This window comes from Rutidosis leptorrhynchoides, unplaced genomic scaffold (genome assembly GCF_046630445.1).
Source record: "Rutidosis leptorrhynchoides isolate AG116_Rl617_1_P2 unplaced genomic scaffold, CSIRO_AGI_Rlap_v1 contig7, whole genome shotgun sequence".
NCBI classification, from domain to species: Eukaryota; Viridiplantae; Streptophyta; class Magnoliopsida; order Asterales; family Asteraceae; genus Rutidosis; species Rutidosis leptorrhynchoides.
The window spans coordinates 109,460-131,609 of NW_027266863.1; the positions used below are offsets into that span (position 1 = coordinate 109,460).

At 34.4% G+C, this 22,150-nt stretch overlaps 2 protein-coding genes across 2 annotated transcripts; one reads left to right on the forward strand and one right to left on the reverse strand.

The window, feature by feature from the left end:
* Positions 1-321: 321 nt before the first annotated feature.
* On the reverse strand, positions 322-1,991 carry LOC139885019 (probable NADH dehydrogenase [ubiquinone] 1 alpha subcomplex subunit 5, mitochondrial). The gene is made up of 2 exons (XM_071868973.1): positions 1,679-1,991; positions 322-512 (listed from the first exon to the last, which is right to left on the reverse strand). Exons 1-2 carry the CDS (start codon positions 1,989-1,991, stop codon positions 322-324), a joined length of 504 nt encoding a protein of 167 aa, XP_071725074.1.
* Positions 1,992-17,679: 15,688 nt separating this feature from the next.
* Positions 17,680-20,403, forward strand: LOC139885033 (putative disease resistance RPP13-like protein 1). Its single transcript, XM_071868987.1, has one exon. It carries the CDS (start codon positions 17,680-17,682, stop codon positions 20,401-20,403), a length of 2,724 nt encoding a protein of 907 aa, XP_071725088.1.
* The last annotated feature ends 1,747 nt before the right edge of the window (positions 20,404-22,150 follow it).

The following is a 22,150-nucleotide window of genomic DNA, read 5'->3' on the forward strand; positions in this document are numbered from 1 at the left end:
AAATGGGGAATGATGTGTCTTGTGTAACAAGTCAAGTCCCATATTGATAATTTAACGTCTTCAACGATGAACTTTTTATGATCATTTCTGGTGTTCAACACCAATCCAAGATTGAAATTCAAGAAAAATAAGAAATGAAAACCATTCCAATTCAATCTTAACACATGATGTTACATCTCAAAATTATTAAATTTGAGTAGTTCGATTTTGAGCCTTGACCTTAAAAACCAAACTCTATGCGTTGCTACCACATAGATGCATATATTTAAATGACAACAAACAGAAATGAGAAATTGTCAAGTCAGAATGACTTCGGCAGCACTACTCCGTTAGCTTCGATTCACCGGAGGTAACCGCCGGCGCATCCTTCTGTGAAGTGATTGCCTCGAGTGTCTTGTGGAATTCCTCGGGAAGTGGGCCGGGTCGGTGCAAAGGAACGTGCTTCGGAACTGGAGCATCGTTCTCGATAACCTCACATTCATAGTCATCAGGGACACCCCAAGGATCCCATTCTGCAAAGTCAAACAAAATGTCAAAAACAGAACTTGTAATGATAGAATCAAACCCCTAGTCATGAACAAACTATATCAAATAAACCCCCAATAACATGGCCTAATATTGAATCTTAAAGCAGAAATTTGAGCGCGAAATTTAACAAGATCCTTAATGGCTTCGCTAAAGTGATCCTTAACGAGTTTTCATACCATAACACGATGCAAAAGACAACAAAAAGGTTTATTGAAGGAATAACATAGAAGGAAAGGCCGGGAGTGAGGCTTGGGCCACTGGTTTTCATGGTTTTACCTAAGAACGAGCGAGTTCAGACCTTGAATCAGAAGTAATGAGCTGCCAAACTCTATACGACCACTGGTTTACCAGTACAATATGGAAAATTTCATGTTTTACATAGGAAAGGGCCAATCCAGATGTTAAAACAACAGTAATCAGTCGTCAAACTATAGATGAACAGTCCTCAAAATGGTCAATATTTTAACTTGCTGAATTAGAATCAATTTATTTAAAGTGAATGCTTACTTTTCCCTTGATTATTCACCTCCAAGACCCTGACAACCAAATATTCACTATAACAAACTGTCAAACAGACTTCACATGAACCTACTAGTGAAAAATCCTAACTTCCAACTGATAGGCAGTGAACTTTCATTTTTAGAATGGATGGAAACAATTACTGTATAGCCGAAACACATTTTCAACAACTGCCGATCAAAGCCAGTACACTATCGGACATGTCATTTAACATCATGATATGCACTCTTTTAAATTATTATGGAATAATTCATAAGAGCCACATTAAATCATAGACCAGAATTTAGCTCAAATAGAAACACATGCTAAGTAACTGCTTCCTTATCCCTTAATTATTCTCCTGAGAGATCCGAAGATCAAATATCCACTTTAAAAAATCCCAAACAGCAATCAAATGAACTTATAGCGGAAAAAATCCAAACTTGAAACCGATACCCAATGATTTTTACTGCCAATCAAATCCAATAAGCCTCTAAACCATACCACAAACAGCATTACACGAATTCTTTAAAATGAGTACAAAATCGACATGACAGACAAACGAATTCATTTCCTGACAATATAAATAAAAAGTGTGCAAGCCAATTTAAAAACATAATTAAGCAATGCCATGAGGGATTGGAAACCGAACCGATCATCTTCCCGATGAGCGTAAGTTCATCTTGAGCCTCTTCGATAAGCTCCTCAACTTGGCCACAGCCAAGCTTTTTCTCAATAGCTTCCCAATCCTCTTCCTCTTTACACACCTGAAGGCGGTGGCGCGTGAAGCTCTCGACGGCCTTTCGATAACCTTCGTCTTCGGGGACGGCCTGGATCTCCTTTAGGGTTTTGTTGTATAAGTTAATCAACACCTCCCTCGCGTTGGGGACCACGTCGAGTCCGACGATCCCCGTCGTCTGCTTCACTTTGGCCATTAATGGCCGTCCGATTGCACGGAGGAACATCTTCTCAGATCAATCTATAGGGTTGGTTGCTCTCTCTGCTTCTTGTTGTTTGGGTTAGAAAAGAATGGATTTTTCTAGATCCATTGTTGTAGTAACAAAGCTCAGTATAGAGACTCTGAACTTTTGCCACGTCATCGTGTAATTTTTAATTTTTTGGGCCGAGTTAGCTAATGTATTTTTTATATTTTTAGTTGGGTTTGGGCCTAATTGAATTTAGAGTTGGTTAATATTGTTCGGCCCAATTGAATTTAGAGTTAGATAAATGTATTGTTCGGTCCAAATCCTCGTTATGAAATTGAAATGAAATGTGAGTAGACATGGCCATGGTTCGGTTCGGAACCGGATCAAACCAGAACCGAGCCGGTCAACGTTGTTTCGGTTTCAGAATCGAAACAGAATCGAAGTTTGACGGTTTCATTTCGGTTCTTCTATTTTTAAAAATTATAAAAAATCGAATCGAAATCGAATCGGAACTGTCTAGAACCGAACTGTAAATTTACGGTTTCAGTTCGGTTCCATAATATTTACGGTTTCGATCGGTTCCACAAATTTTAAAACCGGAAACCGACGATTCTGAATCGGAATCGGACCGAACCGAATCGAATCGAATCGTGACCATATTGTTTCATAATTCGAACGTTATAATGGCCATATCTATATCATGACACTAAAACATCTTGAATAATAATAATAATAATAATAATAATAATAATAATAATAATAATAATAATAATAATAATAATAATAATAATAATAATAATAATAATAATAATAATAATCATGTCACTAAAATAATTAAGCATCAGATAACATATGTAGTATGTATTTGCAAGCCTCTATACTATACATCAATGATCAATCAAAGGCACACCAATTATTTTATTCTATTCTCTCATGGCAAGTCGGTAGTGATTTATCAAGTAATACGCAGCAAATACACATGAAAATTAATTCAACACGTATAATATTCGGATTCATTTAAGATAAAATTTAAATTTTACCATTTAAATTCATAATTCTTATGTAGAATATAATAATATAATTAAATTTTTTATGGGTCCTAAAAATTACACGTCACCAGCGAATATACTGTTGTATTGTTTATCTATGTGTTTCAACTTTCAACCATTTATGTTCGCTCGTCGTCTCTCTTCTTATTGTTTAGGTGCTATATATATCTATTGGCCTATTAAATAAACATTAGTAACTTTTAGTATAAACCTTGAGTTTGTTCCTTTGATTATATAATGCAAGATATATTATTCTATTCTCTCATGCAATGTTTGGTTGCTTTAGCTCCAAGTTACTCAAGTCATTTCCTTTGGTTTTGCAAAATTCGTGGAACAACCCAGTTCATCATCATACAGAAAGAAGAGGTATTTTTCAGTTTTTTCTTTTTCTTAAAATAACATAATAAGAATGACATTATATTAATTAATATCCCCTCAAGTTAATTAGCCTAGATCGTGCAACAACTGTATCACCAGGCTAGGTGAAAGGAGAGAATTATCTTATTGTATACATAAAGAAGTTCTATAAGGTTAATCAAACTTATTATCATATTACTTGGGACTAAACCCTAAACTCAAAACACCCTCATTATCATATTACTTGGGACTAAAATAATTAAGCATCAGATAGCATGTACTAGTAGTATGTATTTGCAAGCATCTATACTATACATCAATGATCAATCAAAGGTACACCAATTATATTATTCTATTCTCTCATGCAAGTTGGTAGTGATTAATCGTAAACAAGTAAGTTAAATTGGAGAAATTCTTGTATGCATATTATGTAATTCTTCAATAAATATATATGTATATTAAAATTCGACACATATAATATCAGGGATCTTTTGAAAATAAAATATTAGTTTTACCATTTCTGTCGGAATTCATAATTCTCCTATAGATTATAATCATGTAATTAAATCTTTTATAGACTCAAATTTTGATACATATGTATGAGTGATGACATATTCACATGAAAATTTCTCGTTAAGTGGGTTAAATCGGACCGACCAATACGCATAAGATAATTACACAAAAAGTAGAGCTCTCACACTACTCCAACCAATGGCCAAAAAGGAGCAGCAAGAAGACTCTCCGATGGTTCTAATTCTATATATCCAAAAGACTATCACGATCATAGCATGAAGAAATAAATTACTAGTAACATAATTCGTCATGTTTGAAAACCTATACAATTATTAATAAAATTCATTCTATAAATGTGTGTGTATTTCGACTAATCTTCTGGTGCCATTTTAGCATCATATTTCATTATAGGAAATCGGAAATTCTTCATGGGACATGGGAATGAATACAGCAAATGAGGGTAAAAGTTCTAATTTTTTTTCGACATCAAAATTCTGATCTTTATCGGTACTATTTGGAGAAGTCATGCTCAAGTATTCGTGGACTGTTTTAGGCTCTATGCAAGCCTATTCACATCCCATTATACTTATTTTTTCTCAGCTGAAAAAAATTCATCGGTCATAAATAAAATAAAACATAGTGTAATGATAAAATTGATAAATGATCGATCAATTATCTTATTGAAAACATATAACTTTTATTTGGGCAAATATTTATAATCTTAGCACATAGTACATGACATGTGCAAAGAGAAATCGAAATTTAGGACATGGTACTTCAAAGACGAACAGAACAATAATTCGACGGTCTCTAGCTAAGCACGGTTATTGATGGATAAAGAATAATGAATTACCACATATTTGTCGATCAAAAGGAACTCGAATGTTAGATATACTGTAAGATCTACTCCTCCTTCTTACTGGAATATCTTTTGGAATCTCAATATTCTTCCTAAAGCTAGATTATTTTTATGGTGTGTCGGCCATCAAAGCCTAGCCACTAAAGATAATCTACCTCGAAGAAGAATCCATGTTATTAATATTTGTCCAGTATGCGGGCTAGCATGCGAAAACCTTGCTCACTTGATGATTTCCTGTGAATGGTCGATTAAACTATGGAAGTTATTTTTGCTGAATATGAATATCAATGCTTGGGGCAATGAGAATTATTTCTCGTTATATGCTCGTCTCTATGAGGTTCGATGTCGGGAAGATTGGACTCTATACAACCTGTTGTTATGGTTTACTTGGAAGAACCGAAACCGTGCTTGGGCAGATTCCGTTTGTGCCACGCCTCTTTCGGTCTTCATCCAAGCCAAAAAGACCCTATCTGAATTTTCTGCAGCAGCTACCAGCAGTAGAATGATCAGTACAGGTAACATGCCACCAGTTATTCCATGGCGTCCTCCCTCTTCAGGAACTCTGAAAGTGAATTGTGATGCGGCTCTTTTCGCCAATCTAAGAAAATGGGGCTCGGGTGTGGTGATTCGAGACCATCATCAGTCAATCTACTTTCAGTGATGGATCTCCAGACATTTACCAAGCTGAAGCTATGGCTATCCACCTTGGAGTCTCTCTTGCCATCTCAATTGGAGCAGCCAACGTAGTGATTGAATCGGATGCACTTATGCTGATCAAAGCACTGAACGCAAATGACAGTTGTTTCTTATCGTGTCGGGAAATTTTGTACAACATTAAATCACTTGTGTCTAACTTTATATCTTGTTCTTTTGTTTATACTGTCAGAGGTAACATTTGACTTGCACATTCTATTGCTAATTCAAAATCGAATGTGAGAGGACGATTATCATCCTCCATGTATCAAAGTGCCGATTATGGCTAAGTAATGAGAATCTCCTTGTTATCTTCAAAAAAAAAAAAAAAAAACTTTAATATTTTCGGCCAATTAAGTTTGATGGGCCAACAGTACTTATTTTACTTTCAGTTTGATCTCCAACAATTTGTATCCCAAACAACAATCATTAAATCTGTAAACACAAGTAGATTTGTGTTGAAAAACTATGTTAAAGTAGATCAAGCAACAGGCGATGCATGCAATGTTTTGATTCGTGCTCTTTTAATTTTGTTCATGAGGCGGAAACACTCCGGCACATGCTCTACCTCATTTAAATTCTATGTTTTCTACTATTGCTTGTCATTCTGATAATTCACCGCAACTACATGTGGCCAAACTCGTTCGTTTGGACAATTATTCGACATAATGAAAAAAAATATTTGAATTTTAAAAAAAATATATTATATATACACTAATCTTCAACGTAAATTGCATAGTCACAAAGTCAATAATGTAATGCTTTCACAATCATTGTGAAAATGGATTGTGAAATGATTGTATTAGTTCACACACATATTCATGCCGGTAAAATCAAGTTTCATATCTTCTTCTTCTTGTTTGATTCTGATTTTGATATCTCTCATCAAATTAAACTATATCTTTCTATCTGATATTCTCAAACTTTGTCTCATCTCTCTCTCTCTACATATTATCAAAGAGCTCAGATCATGCCATTCCATCGGTCAATGGCCATGCCATTGAGATTTCTAAACTGGGCTTCTGCTTAAATCATCGGAAATTAGTTGAATCCTTGGATATATGCGACGATTGCTCTGCTTCGAAAATTGGGGTTTCCAAGAATTTCACCTTCTTTCCTTGGACGAAGCAAATTGGTATGATCCAAGGTAGTAATAATGATGAAGAATTGAAAAATGATTGTAACCATAGTACTGATGTTGGTTTGTACTCAAAGTGTTCTTGTTGTGGTGTTGATGAATAGTTGTTTCTTTGTTAAGCCTTCTTGGGAAATTTTGGATTGTACACAAAAATGTAAACTTGGTTCCTGGTGTTGATTGAAAATAAGATTGATGATAAAAAATATTCATGCCGGTACTTGAACTTGTTTTGTAAAAAAAATTATCCTGAGTATTGAAGTTGGTAAGTTGGTATCACAATCTATTTTATATATAGTTGGTAAATTTTGAGGATGTTTATAGTATTATATATTTTTTTTTGTGTGGCATCAACATGGCATGCTCATGTCCTCTCCTCTAATAAACTCCACCATCAACACGATTCGTACTCCACTTTAAAATTAGTTCCTTGAGATACAACTTATCCTCCAAAATATATCACTCGACATCTCAAAACAAAGATATTGCACCATAAGAACCCAACCATAATCTTTGCGGCTAATGGAAGACCTCCTAAAACAAGCCAGCGAAAGAATTCAAATGTACCTCATCTTAGACAACGTCTTAACAAGCTCGTCATTTGCTTCGTTATCCTTCCACGCTTCTATGGGAAGAAAAGTCCTCGGATGATTTGCCTCCTTTGATAACTTGGGGACGAAGTAAGAATTATGCCCGTTGAATGCAAAGTGTCTCGCCTTGTTCGTTATTCCTCTCTAGGATTGGCTCCCCTTGACACAAAATTTACCAGCCACAAATTGTACCGCATCATTCATCAAATCATGCATCATGAATAAAGACCCAGCTGGCTGAAAAATCGACCTTTTGTACCAAGTCAGAAATACATTCCTCCCCTATCTTTACCAGTCATCTCTCCTTCTTCTCCCCCATGAAACCTTGAGCCATCCACCGCCAAATCATCTATTCTTTTTCAAATACTTCTCCCTTGCCAAATATAGAAGAGTACATGAAGCACAATTTCAAGTGTGGAAGTAGGCGGTGATAACTCAACAGAAGTACCGAAAGAACTAAACATTTATCTTCGGTAATTCCCATATACCCTGATTAATTTTGAATCTCCATCGTCAAATAACGTCTATCTCATAATAAGGAAGGTCGACGGATATGTCAATGGTTTCATTGCAGGACCGCGACTTATCCTTTATAAGTACTCCGACTATGTTGACATCTCCTTTCTACCTGCTCCACCGAACGCATCCGAATGGAATGATGAAAACACAATCAAAATTCCTTTCAGTGCCTCCTACGGCAATTTGGGAAGATCCAGTAGCTCTCTGGAAGTTTCACAATTTAATATAAATGATCTTACCAAAGCCACAAAACTGGTTGAGATTTACGAACTTCATTTGCTTTGATGCAATGAGGGAGCTAAGCTGTTGTGACCTTGGGGGAATTGTTCCATCTCCATCGGCAAAACATCACATGCTAACAATATAAGGGGCCAATGTCCACATAAGACTTGTATACTACGTACATGTATCTAGCAAAACATTGTCATATACTTCGGATTTTTGTGCTGTGACAACATCACTATTATTATAATGCATTCAATTTATAAGGGGCCAATGTCCACATAGGCGCGATGTAATGTTTTGGATTCATGCTCTTTTTATCTTTTTCTTTTGTTTTTGATTCGGATTCATGCTCTTTTAATTTTGTTCATCGAACCAGAAACACTCCGGTGCATGCTCGATCTAGCTCATTTAAATTTTATGTTTTCTATTATTGATTTTCATTCTAATAATATATCGACACATGTGTAGTCCAAAACCAATCAATATATATAAATATTGGTATACGTGGCCAAACTAGTCCGTTAAGATATTTCTTCAAACTTAATGAAATAGCTATTTGAATTGAAAAAAAAAAATTAATTATATTTACAGTATTCTTCAAGTGGCCTGAACAATTCTAATGAAAACAACAAAAGGCCGTTGTAGCTACCTTCAAGGTGTAGAGATTGAAGAGATTGGAACTTATGCTCATAGATATTTGCCAAAAAAATTCAGTTTTCTCGCAATTCACAATCTTTAGCCTTTTCAAACAAAGGAAGCTGGCAAGTAGATATCCTTTCAAATTGGGACAATTTTCGATCTCGTTCTTCCACTAAACGAGAATAGCAATTCTGCAACACATGTCTATACCGCAGAATTACAGATCTCGCGTAGTGTTCCAGGTTTGGGAGAAGTCCGACTCTTGGCAATGATTTGATCCACTTTAATCGCCTGAGCCTCAAGAAAACCATTTCAGTGTAAGAATCATCCCCTAACCAACCAGGAAGTGTATTGCCGTTGAAAGTCTCGATCGTGACCTTCTGTATGTTTTCATGTGGCTTCGACATGGCATACACCAGCTCCACCTCCACCATCGTCTACACCACCGGCTCCACCACCGTAGAGAACAACACTCCACCACCGTCTCCACCAATAGGTCCACCACCACCGTCCAACGGCGGCTCAGAAGCGGCAATGGCTGGGTTAGGAGGCATGGGGAATTGAACATTAAATTTCAGCAAACATAGCATTTCAACATAAGTACTCAAAAAAAAAAACACAGCATTTCAACAAATTAGATAGATAAATCACTTACTAGGTTCTACTAATTTATCCAAGCTATCATTCTTCTTGTTATCTTGGATTGAGAAATATGTCAAATCAACCACATCTTATATATATTTTTAATTTTAAATATGTTCTAATTGCAAATTCAATTGCAAATTTTAATGTCAAATCAACATCCGGCATATGACGTTTTATTGATAAATAGTAATTTGATACATATATTTTAGAATTTTGAGTTTAATTAGGTTTCAAGTTACAATTTTGAGCCAATGATATTTTTTTCCAATTCTAATTAGGAAATCAAAACACAATAAAAATATATTCCTAATAAAATTATAAACACTATATTTTTTCTAATTTTCTTATTTAATAATTTTTCCTAATTAAAATACACTATATTTGTTTTTCCTATTCCTAATTAAAAACGAGCACATCTTCTTTTTTCCTATTTAAACGGACATATTAATTTTTTTCAATTTTTTTTATTAAACTATTATTCGTAATAAAAATCCGTTGTATTATTTTTTCCTATTCCTAACTAAAACGGACATATCTTATTTTTCAAACAATAGGAACAACTAAATTGCTTAGATGCAATTATATATTTTATTATTAAATCAAATTTTGATACGTGACTTTTACATTTGCTATGTTTATAATTTTTGAAAACAAAATAATTTTTTTAATTCTCATAGGATTGTAGATTTTGAAATAAAATCAAATCTTATATATAATAGCGATATTTTTAATAATTTCTTTTTGATATAAGATTTGACATATTTTTAATAATTTTTAATACAAATAATTATTATATAATTTTTTATGATATATTTAAATTATTAATTTTAAAATGCACATAATTCCCGTCCAACGGACGGTCCACTAACTTGTATCATTTAAATGATATTAAAATCGAATAACTGCTGATGAAGAATTCAATATTATGATAAACATGTAGTTTGTAGATATATACACATCTCCTATCCATTAAATCAATAGAAAACATATCGTAAAAAGAAAATAATAGAAAACATGCTTACAGAATGTCATAGACGCAAAAAACAGATGAAGCAAAACAAGGGAGATCGATTCGCTACTCCTGCTAGGATATATTTAGCTATATGTTATGTTATATTTCTAATGAAAAACTTTATATATAATTTTAGCTAATATATATATATATATATATATACATACATATATATATATATATATATGTGTGTGTGAAAGTTAGTAGAGCTAATATAAGTACCATATATAACTATGAGTAATCTTAATACTCCTGGGAGTATATATACATACAATTCTCTCTAAGCTCAGATCCCACACAATTATCATTCCTTGGAGATTGAAATCTCAATCTCAGCTCAAATACTCTATTGAGTCTATATGTAGAATCAACCTAATATTAACATCAAAAAATAAAATAAAAAGAATCAAGGCCCATTTGTGTTAGACACATAACTTACGCAGCCCAAATTTGGGATGGGCCAGGTTAGGTGCAGCCCACAGAGACTCATAGTAGCAAAGCAAGATTTTGCAACGCCGGAAATGAAGAGAAGTCCGGTTTTTTTATCGGTCATCGAAATACAAATCTAAATAATATTGAAACTTAATATTATTCCATTTAGACCGTTTATTTTTTTTAACATATTATATTTTATTATATATTTTTCATTTACATGAATTATATATTTTTTTCAAAAATTACTAGAACTAAAAGTTATACTAAAAGACTTTCAAAAAAAAAAGTTATACTAAAGAATTATGAAAATATGAATATTGAGATTATCTAAATATAAATGTAACCTTATTTAGATATAGTTAGATATAGTGGATCCATCCACGAAGAATCCCTGATCATCATATTTGCAGAATTTGTTTTGAATACCTTGTCTTCTACTATAATTTAACGAGGTAATAAAAAGCAAACATACAAGTATGATAATATTAAAGGAAATATGTAGTTCTCTATATTAGACAACTCTTGCTGAAAATCAACCATGTTAATTTCCCGCCTCTTTTTTATTTCCGGCATGGCTCATAAATTAATGCAGCAGCTAACAACGCTATGTAGAAATGGTACCAGATTCAAAAACCAGGAATTGTCATGTGTGCATGCAAGTTTTGGAATAAGTCAGTCATCACTCGTCAGATGATGCAAAACACTTGTCTTCATCATAAATCAACAGATTGTTCAAACAACACAAAAAAATTCATGAAGATTTAAGACAGACTCCAGAAGCCTCCCAAAGAGCTCAGGATGATGGGATTTATTGCAAAACTTAGCATAACAAAGGCATAAACTGATATTTGAAAAGCCGAATCACTTGACAAGGTTCAAACCCATGCCTATCGTACGCAACTTGATTTGAAGGGGCTTAGGAAGATTCCGTAGACCAGCTTCTTCGAGCATCTTTTCAAACTCCTTAGGAAGTGGGCCAGGTTGATAGAAAGGAACGTCTCGGTTACACTCTGCAAATCAAAAATAAAAAAAAACCCTCATAACAAAATTAAACCACTACTCATGAAACAAACCAAATGAAAAACCCCAATGATATAGCAAAAACAAGAAACTTAAACAATGACATCTCAATCCATGGTACAGATAGCTCTGTGCTTAGAGGAAATGCCAGGAGAGAGGCTTGGAATGGTTTGCCAATTTAATACTAACTTTCATGCTTTTAACTCAGTAAAAGGGAAATTCAAACCTTGAATCGGCACAAATCAATTTAGTCAAATTCTAACAAATTCAAGTGAAGTATGATTGATTTCAGGATTCTAGAGACAAGTCAGAATGGATTCACTTTATCCAAAAATAGCACACCCAGACTTCAGCACAAGCTGGAAACATGTCCTAAAGGCCACTTGAATCAACTAATCACGTTATCAAACAGCATTCTTCTTAACATGAACATGCTTTATAAAATTCCCAAACCTCTACCCAATCATATCCAATGAATTTTCTCCTCTTCAGAGTTGCTCGAAAAGCCTACACTCTCTAGCCAATACAAATTCCCAATACTGTCAATCGACCCATTATACTATCGAAAGCATACCACTAACAGCATAAATAACCATAAAACAGTCACAAGATGTCAGACTAATCATTGCCTAACATACAAATATACAGCGAGCAGGCAAATTTCGGAGCAATACGACGAACCCAAGAGTCAAAAAATGAAATGTAATTATAGAATGCAATAACGAATTGAAATAATCTGCTTACTGCTTAGATTCTCGACGAGCTTGAGCTCATTTTCAGCCTCTTCGATTAGAACCTCAACTTGTCTATAACCGAGACGTTTCCCGATCTTTGCACAGTCGTCTTCCTCTTGACAGACCTTGAGACGGTCGCGAGTGAATTCTTCAACAGCCTTGATATAGCCTTCGTCTTTGGGAATCGATTCGATCTGCTTAAGGGTTTTGTCGTACAAGCTGATCAACACCTCCCTCGCGTTCGATCCACCGATTCCCGCCGTCTGACTAGCCTTGGCCATCAGTGGCCGTCCAATTACACGTAGGAACATCTTCTCCGATCAAGATTGGCTTTTTGCGAGAGCGCAATTTCCGGCTGCTATTTGATTCAACAAATGAGTTGTTGTGGAGTTTGTTCTAAGAAGAGAAAGTGTGATCTTTTGCCACGTCATCAGGTGGTTTTTCTAATAAAATGGGCCGATACGTGAACTTGGTTTGTTTTTTTCTATTGGGCCCATTCCATTAGCAAAAGCGAGACCGGGTCGGGTCGGGTTGGGTCCATCAAGAAGCGGTGATTGGTTTGGAGGTAATGTATCATTCGATGACTAATTAATGAGATCGACTGAACCAGAATGATTCAATTTCAGAATCGGTTCAATCTAATTGATTTTAAGATTTCTTCACCTTGACGCAAAACTGAAGTGACCCGACCCGACTACGACTAGGATTTTAAGATTTTTTTTTTTTATTAGAGGGTAATATTAAACTTGAATGGATATTATTATAAATCTTATACTCGTATTCTGTTAATGATGTGTATCATCGCACCGTCTCCAATTACGAGTCCCGACAAAGATTAACACCCTCATTTATTTTTTAAATTGGATTTATGTTTTATGGATATTTTATTTTTGTTTTCTAAAATAACAATATGTAAAGACTTAGCAAGTGTAGAATTCAAACTCATTAGTCATTACTTCCGTCTTTGTAATTTGGTGAAGAATTCAATACTCTCTTTCTTTTACCATTCGTGTTTGTCAACTTCGCAAGTGTAAAGACTTAGCAAGCTCTCATAAAGAAAAAGAAAATAAAAGATTGATAATGACATGACAGGATAGGATTGATTCATATCAAATTTAGAGTTCCAAATTTAAGTCAGAATTTTTCCATCAACATAATCGTATTTATTCATAAGAAAAAACATAATTGTATTTTAAAAAAGAAATTTTAATAGAAAATGTTAGACATCATATTATATGCGTACATACGAATAAATGAGAAATGTAATGAGTTGGTGTCCAACTCAATTACACGAACATGACATAATCTGAAAAGAAACAAAAATTAGGATATTTCCTACTTAAGAAGTCAATACCAATTGAACGATAAGGATGATAAAGTTCACCAAACACATTATATTTTTTCTTTCTTATGTATGAATTAGCACATATTTCATACTTTAATTAATGAGTGAATAGTATAGTACGATAACGATTAGATAATGTGAGTAGTATAATTTCGTAAATTATGTTAGAGAGACTTAATTCAATAAAATTAATAGTCCGTCAAGACATTAAAAACTACGCGATATAAATAAACCTTTTAATATAACTAAAGATTGATTAAAAGATAACATTCAACGATCAAATATCGAATTAATATTAAGCCTAAACTCAAAACGGATAGATATAAAATTTTTATATAGTCCAAATATATCTCCATTAATTAAGTACTCCATCCAATAGTTATTTATAACCTCTCCTGTTATGTGTATACTGACAACATATTAGTCAACTCTACCGGCATCATCATTTCAACTCTTTCATATCCATGCTGTTAAATTACTTTGTTGACAATTCACTTTACAAATTTTCTATCTTGTCAGAAGCCAACGCTCTCTATATTTTCAATTATAAATAGGGAATTGAAAAATCAAATCCGTAGGATTGTCAAAAGCTAGAGACACAAGAATTGAATTTTCTTACTGGACTTATTAATTAAGCCACAATATTCAAAACTTATTATAGAGGAAGATGATGAATCCTCTTGTAGGCTTCATAAATACATATCAATAATGCAACGAAGAACCTCATTATATATATATATATACACACAACTACTATATATCCTCCGTAACCCATAAACCATTTCAAGTATTCAGCCATTCTCAATTCAATCTATTCACTACAAACATAACAGTTCATACAGTCCAATTCACAGTTCCAACTACAATAAATTTCAGTCCAAATTTCTTCCGTAAAGATTATAACTGTCAAAATTTACAACATCGTAAACAACTTACTGTCAAAAAAACCGAGTTGCCCAGAATCGAACCAAATTTCGATATATTGTAGAAGGAGTGACGAGGAGTTTAGAACCGGTCCAATTGTTTCAATTCGACGGCGATAACTCATTGAGTCACGACCGAGTCGTCGCCGTCCCGTGACTCAGTCGACTGATTCCTGGCCGAGTTGAACTTCCAGGAGCTTCCTTGTTCGACGGAGAACACAGCTGAGTAGGAGCCGCCGCGAGTACCGGTGGTCGGAAACTTTCGGAGGTAAATCCGACCACTTCCTACCATTAAATCAATCTAATTTCAACATATTATTACTTTCCATAGTCCATTGAACATCATATTAGAAGGAGAGATAGTAATTGAACGTTTATAAAATTCGACCCGAAACCTAATTTTCAAATTAAAGGAAAACAGAGTAAAATTAGAAAAATATAACCTGATATTCGAAATCCTAGTGTTGTATACTATTGGAAACGATCGAGAAACGAGCCGAATACGGCTGTCTCCGGCGTAGTTGACGTTGAGCGGAGACGAGAGGGAATCGTCGAAACGCGAGGTTGAAGACGATTGAAGTGATTGAACCGATTTGGTTCAATCCTTTTTATAACAGAACAAATCGGTTTAAATGTCAAAAGACTGTTTTGCCCTTGTAGTGTTAAAAGACTATATTACCAATTTGTAAAATATTTACAAAATTACCAATGTGTTTTTATTCCGTCAAATATTAGTCAAAGATTAAACTGTATTTTCCTAGTATTAAAATCGGTTCCTTTCGGTTCATTTCAATCCGTACCGGTTCAGGGCCAAAACCAGTATTTCTGACCTTAAATTGAAACCCTAAAAGTAATATTTTTATCTTCCAAACCTAATAAAATCATTTTTACTCAACCCAAACCTATCAAATTTTTACCATAGCTTAATTCAAGATGGGCTTTGTAAAATTTTTCTATAAAAGATCACTAACTTAATGAAATATATTACTGATGATCATAATAATATTTGTACTGATTTTGAAAAAATAATGATAAGTGGTCATAATTTTATTAAAATTAATTACTGGAGAAATGAAGGGAAAATCATTTTGTCGGTAAAAATAATTAAATGGTTAAATCTGTAGTAAACACTAATATGAGTTAAAGAACAAGTCAAATAAAGAAGAACAACAAGACATTTTAATTATTCTAAAATTTAAAAGTAATGATTTTTATATATCGTCTAGTAGATAACGAAACTACGGGCGACATTGAAGATGTAGCTAATATCGATTAGCAAATATATGTCTTCATTATTGTGAGTAGAATTTTAATTATAAAAGACGTATATATTTTTATTATGTACTTCATTCATATTATTTATATATATAATATATATAATAACTACATGGAATTGGTTGCATTAATCAAAACTTAATATATTTTTATATTAATCATGTATTTGAGAGTATTAAAAAAATCATAAGTCATCCTTTTATTTTAATGTTTTTGTTTGATTACTAGATAGTACTATGATTCTCCTTCAACGATCGTAAGTCGTCCAGCCTATCTATTCTAAAACCAATTTGCACAAATTATGTACGTAGCTCAAACCAATCAGAAACTTGTCTACGCTGCCTGAGGTAGGAAATGGTGAGAAATAGAAATAGTATTGGAATACCTACCTTAATTTAATTAAAATGTCTATTCTGAATTTTGTCACTTCATATCTTAAACAAAAGCTAGATGATATTCAAATGATTTGTTAAACACGCAAGTATACGTACCTCTTCGAACACCAACCATTGACATTGATAAATAAATATACTACCATATATTAACTATCGACAACTATGACTTTGTGCGTTTCACGTTTAATAGAATATATCTATCGTAATCCCAGTCCGGCAAGGCAACGACGTATTATTAGTTAAATAATTAGTACTATGTGGCTTCGACCAATCAGAAAATTGTCTCCGCCCATGTGGAGTCATATGGCTCATTGACGGAAAAGACAATAACGTTGTATTGGAACCGATTGATTAAACCAGGAAAAAAATGTAATACTACACACTAGTAATATTCTTTCCTCTTCTTCTTTCAATCCAGATTGCTTTTTCCAATATTCATCACTTTTATGACGTCCAAGTCTAAATTTTCATATGATATATCTAAATTATTAATTTTTAAATGTACGAATTTTCCGTTCAACGGACGGGTTTACTCACTTGTTATTTATGAATTACGATAATAATTTTTTTTTGGATTGACGATGAAATAAAGCTCTAAATTTCCAGCTTCAAAAAAAAAAAGGTTATAAATTTTCTCATAACATAAGATATTTTCCTACTTATTTTCAAAATTATTATTTATTCATTCCAAATTTATTCTCGACTGCTTGCTACTATCATACTATATATTCATTCCTACCATGAGAAATGCGAAGGATTTTTTTTTCTTCCGATGTGGCTATAAACCAATTGAACCTTAAAAACGATGAACTCACACTTTCAGATTCACGTATAACCATAACCAAATTGGCTGAGTGAATATATTATATTCAACAGCAGTACTAAGATGGGGGATAAAATGCCGAATCATTCCAGATTTTCCGGCTACCGGTACACAGATCAGTCCGGACAATAATCCGGTCAAATTTGGGTTGACCATTTAACATGTTCCATTTCCACACTTCACACCTCCTCCCAGTGAGAAAACATGTTACATATTCTACAAAGAATGATGACTGAATTGCTCTAGGTAAAAACGAGTTGTAACCGTGTATATGCACTAGAATACAATTATGGGTGGGTGGGATATCCATATCAAAAAAATGAAAAATACTTCGAAATTACATTCATGAACCAAGTCAATGTAATATGTCGATAAATTAAATAACAAGTAGGCGTACCTCAGAGGCTCATCACGACCAGCTTAAAAAGAGACTTGTTTTGAAAGAAGAAAGTAAACATCTCTAATCCATCTGTTGTTCCTTAAAACCATTAGATTTCTGTTTTCCTGACAAATATTATATCCAATTAAAAAAGAAGAAATAATGATTCTGGAAACAGCTCTAGTCGGATCCATTCTCTCAGCTGTGTTGAAAACGTTGTTTCGCCTTTTGGCTTCCCGTGAAGTTAGGGATTTCTTCAAGAAACAAAAGTTGGAAGAACAGATGATCAAGAAACTGAATGTTTCACTACTTGTTATCGAGAGAGTCCTTCTAGATGCAGAGGAGAAGCAAATCTCAAACATCTTCGTGAAGCAATGGCTCGATGAACTCAAGCACGTCGCATTTCGAGCTCAAGATATTCTAGATGAGATCAATACTACTACTTCTCTAGCCTCAAAAAAAGTCTCAGAATCAGATAAGAAGGGCTTAGTTGCAGAATTCAAGCAGATAAGCTACAATGTTAATTGGATCACAAGTCAAATTACTTCACTCGGACTCAAAGAAGGAAATCAGCAAAATCTACCGAAAAGACTGCCAACAACGTCTTTGATGGATACTACCGTATACGGGAGGGATGCCAACCGAGACAAGATTATTGATTTCTTACAAAGTGATCAGAAGGCCATTCGTGTAATTGCAATAGTTGGTGCTGGTGGGGTTGGAAAGACTACTCTTGCGCAGATGGTCTACAATGACTTGAGGCTCGTCGAAAAGAATTCTTTCGACATCAAAATGTGGGTTTATGTTTCGGAAGAGTTAAATGTTCTGAAAGTTTCTAAGAGTATTTTCGAGGCTATGACTCATGAAGATTGCAACATGAATAATTTGAATGTGCTTCAGATTGAGCTAAAGAAGAAACTAGCAGGGAAGAAATTTTTGCTCGTGTTAGATGATGTGTGGAGTGAGAATTATGTTTATTGGGATTTTCTCTTTAAACCTCTCAAAGCGGGTGCTAGAGAGAGTCGGATCATCGTCACAAGCCGGAATGAGAATGTTGCATCTGCTATGGGTGCCTATAAGACTCAAAAGCTATTGCCTTTGTTAGAAAAACATTGCTGGCAAGTGTTTAAAAGTCATGCTTTCAGAAGATCAGAAAATGAAGCTGCCAAATCCAGCCTTAAAATGATCGGAAAGAAAATTGCAAGTAAATGCAAGGGTCTTCCTTTAGCAGCGAGAACTCTCGGTGGTCTATTGCAATCCAAAGTAAATATTCTGGAATGGGAAAAGATTTTGAATAGCAACATTTGGGAATTGCCGGATAACAAAAGTGATATACTTCCTGTTTTGCTGTTAAGCTACTATCACCTTCCGTCTCATTTAAGACAATGCTTTGCGTATTGTTCGATATTTCCTAAAGGATGGTCATTTCAGAAGGAGCACTTAATTCGACTATGGATGGCTCAAGGCTTTATGTATGGGCGAGAAGAGGAGAAGCGGATGGAAGAGGTAGGTCAGGAATCCTTTCATGAATTGTTGTCAATGTCATTTTTTGAACCATCGGGATCTTTCTTCAAAATGCATGACCTCGTTCATGACCTAGCTCAATATGTATCTGGAGAATTCTGTTTCAATGGAGGAAAAGGTCAGAGAAGAAGAATGACTGAGATGGCTAGACATTTTTCATACAGAAGGGAGGATTTTGATAGCCCTGAGAAATTCGAGGCCTTAGGTGAGGCAAAGTACCTGAGGACTTTCCTACCGGTTACTTTGTTAAAATCTAATAAAAAATTTTCTCTAGGTACGTCTGCTCTTGAAAAATTAAAAGATTTAAGGTACTTGCGCGTTCTATCATTGTCTCACTTTCACGATGTTAACAATTTGCAAGAAGATTATTTTGAGCTAATGAGGCACTTGCGCTACTTAAATTTTTCTCATACCAATATTGAAAAGTTGCCCAACTCTGTGACTTGTTTGCGTGATTTACAAACCCTGTTGGTTTCAAATTCTCCTCTCCGAGTTTTGCCAAAAGACATTGTGAATCTTGAAGCTTTACGTCATCTTGATGTGAGCACAACACAATTGAATGGAATGCCACAAGGTTTCAGTAAATTAAAATGTCTGCAAGTTCTCACAACATTTGTCGTGAGCAGCGGAAGCGGAGCGAAGATCAATGAGTTAGGAACCCTTTCTGAACTCCATGGAAAACTCGTAATTTTACAGCTACAAAATGTACACGAGATTTCAGATGCTAAAAGTGCTAATTTGAAAGATAAGAAGTATCTCAAGGATTTAGTCTTGAAATGGAACACAAGCAAACGTGATGGATTGTCTACCGAAGTTGACGTGCTCGCAAATTTGAGACCTCATGAAAACATAGAAAAGGTGACAGTTGAGAATTTTGTTGGTAAAAGTTTTCCTGATTGGCTAGGAGATAAATCATTCTCTAAAATGGTGTCCATGCACCTCATCGATTGTTTCAAGTGCTCGTCCTTGCCATTACTCGAGCAACTCTCGTCTTTGCAAGAGCTTCGTCTCGTCGATTGTCCGAATTTGAAGGAGAGACTCCCTATCTGCCTAAATTCCTTGAAGTCGCTTTATATTGAGAATTGCAGCAACCTCAATTTCCTAAAAGATATCAATACGCATAAGTACCCTTCTCTCGAATGTCTTCATCTTCGCAAAAGCTGCAACGAGCTCTACCACTTCCCGTTAGGATTGTTCATCAAACTCGAAGAGCTTATAATTGTGAGTTGCCTATATCTCACAGAGCTTAGGACTGCAGAGACTGTTTGCAAAGATTTAGTGCCCAGATATGGACTCTTAGAGATTGCCCAAAACTTAAAATCCCAGATGACCAGCTCAATAGCCTCAAGGCTTCAAATTTAACTTTGAACATTACAAACTGTGCTTCAACAAGTAGCTAATGGAATGGAATGTCTTACTCAATATTTCTTACTGTAAGTTATGCTGTTCATTAGTGTTTCTTCTTTTTCTTTTTCCTTCCCTTGAAGTTAGGATCATTATTGACTATATGTAAATGTTCGTTTTTGAAACAGAAGTTCAATCTCTCGCAGATTCCCAAGGTGATGTCGGAAGAATTCAGTTTTATGATAAACGGATGTCAAAGCATGGCGAAATTTTTTATGATGTCCAATATTCATCACTTCTATGACGTCCAAAGTCGAAATGTTTTTCTCTTGGTAATGGGACTTCGTGGTCCAATGGTAATCGACTTGGACGTCATAGAAGTGATATGTTAATTGTATGAGAAGATTGTATAAGATTCTGACATTGTGTAAGATTCCGGGATGATGTATACATATTCTACTAGCAAATATTTCATACACTCAAAAACTTAAAATTATGTTCAGAAGTTTTAAGATTTAACAAGATTTCAAAATATTTCTGGTTGCATAAACATACACCTACAAGTCAACAATGTTTGATTCAATTGAAACTACAAAGGATTGGTCATTAAAGCCAAGTTATCCATGAACTTATCATAGAGTCATACTCCCTCAATTTCACAATAGTTGATGTATTGATTAAAATGACATGATGTAATTAATCATGTACAACGTGGGTATTTTTATGGAAGAAAATATTTCTTAAGCTATACATGATATTTTGTTTAAATTAAGAAAGCTCGAGATATATTTTTTCATAAAAATACCCTCATTACATATGATCATTTACATCATGTCATTATAATCAAAACATCAACTATTATGAAATGGAGGTAGCAATAGAGTATTTTCCATAACTACTTATCTAGTGCAAAATAAATTATTAACGGTATACTCTCTCCGTCTCAAAATACACGATATTTTGATTAATATGACATAATGTAATTAAGCTAAAGCAAATTTTTAACAAGCTTGTACCGATTTCTCAATTGTTGTCGCCAAAAATCGAAATGTCAAAGGGCTCAGGTTTGGTTTTTTGAAGACAAGGTTCCCAGAGGATGAAAAGAAGATGATCTCAATTCTTAACGAGATATGGATCGGTGATTTCAAGCTGAAAGCTAACCCAGCTAGAGAAGGAGTGAATATTGATCGGAGCATTTATTGGAACAGGGAGAATGCTAATCGATGCAGTGTCGGGAATAGAGAGACTGCCGAGCCTTCTGGTAAAGTTCCTAAGCAATTAATTTTTCCAACTCCAAATGTATCTTCAATGGTTTTTAACAAAGATGGCAATATACCTGACTGGCTTGCTAGAAGTATGATTGAGAAAGTTCAAAATTTGGATTTATTGGCCCAGGCTAAAAAGAATGTTTACTGATAGTTCGATTGAAGTAGAAATACGTCCCTTAGGTGGGTGGTATCGACTTTTCCTGATTCTGAATCTTTTGAAAAAGCTCAAGGTTCTAATTATAGTTGGATCAATGATGTTTTTACACTTTGGAGACCATGGCAGATTAGAGACATGCCTAGTGTGAGATTCGTCTGGGTTCGTATAACCAATGTCCCTCTCCATGTTTGGAAAAGAGACTTCTTCGCTAAACTTGTAAATTTATTTGGGAAATATGTTTGTACGAGTCCTGAAATGGAGTCGAAAGAAAGATTGGACTCTGCGAAAGTTCTAGTTCAAGTTTCAGGTAATGACCATATCAACGGAATTGTTAAAGTTC

What these genes read in the sequence shown, in the direction of transcription:
- LOC139885033 (XM_071868987.1), top strand. Translation starts at nt 17,680, where the DNA reads ATGATTCTGGAAACAGCTCTAGTCGGATCCATTCTCTCAGCTGTGTTG.
- LOC139885019 (XM_071868973.1), bottom strand. Translation starts at nt 1,991, where the DNA reads ATGTTCCTCCGTGCAATCGGACGGCCATTAATGGCCAAAGTGAAGCAG. An exon ending in GCTCATCGGGAAGATGATCG is followed by an intron (nt 513 to 1,678) that starts GTTCGGTTTCCA and finishes TTGACTTTGCAG; the next exon opens with AATGGGATCCTTGGGGTGTC.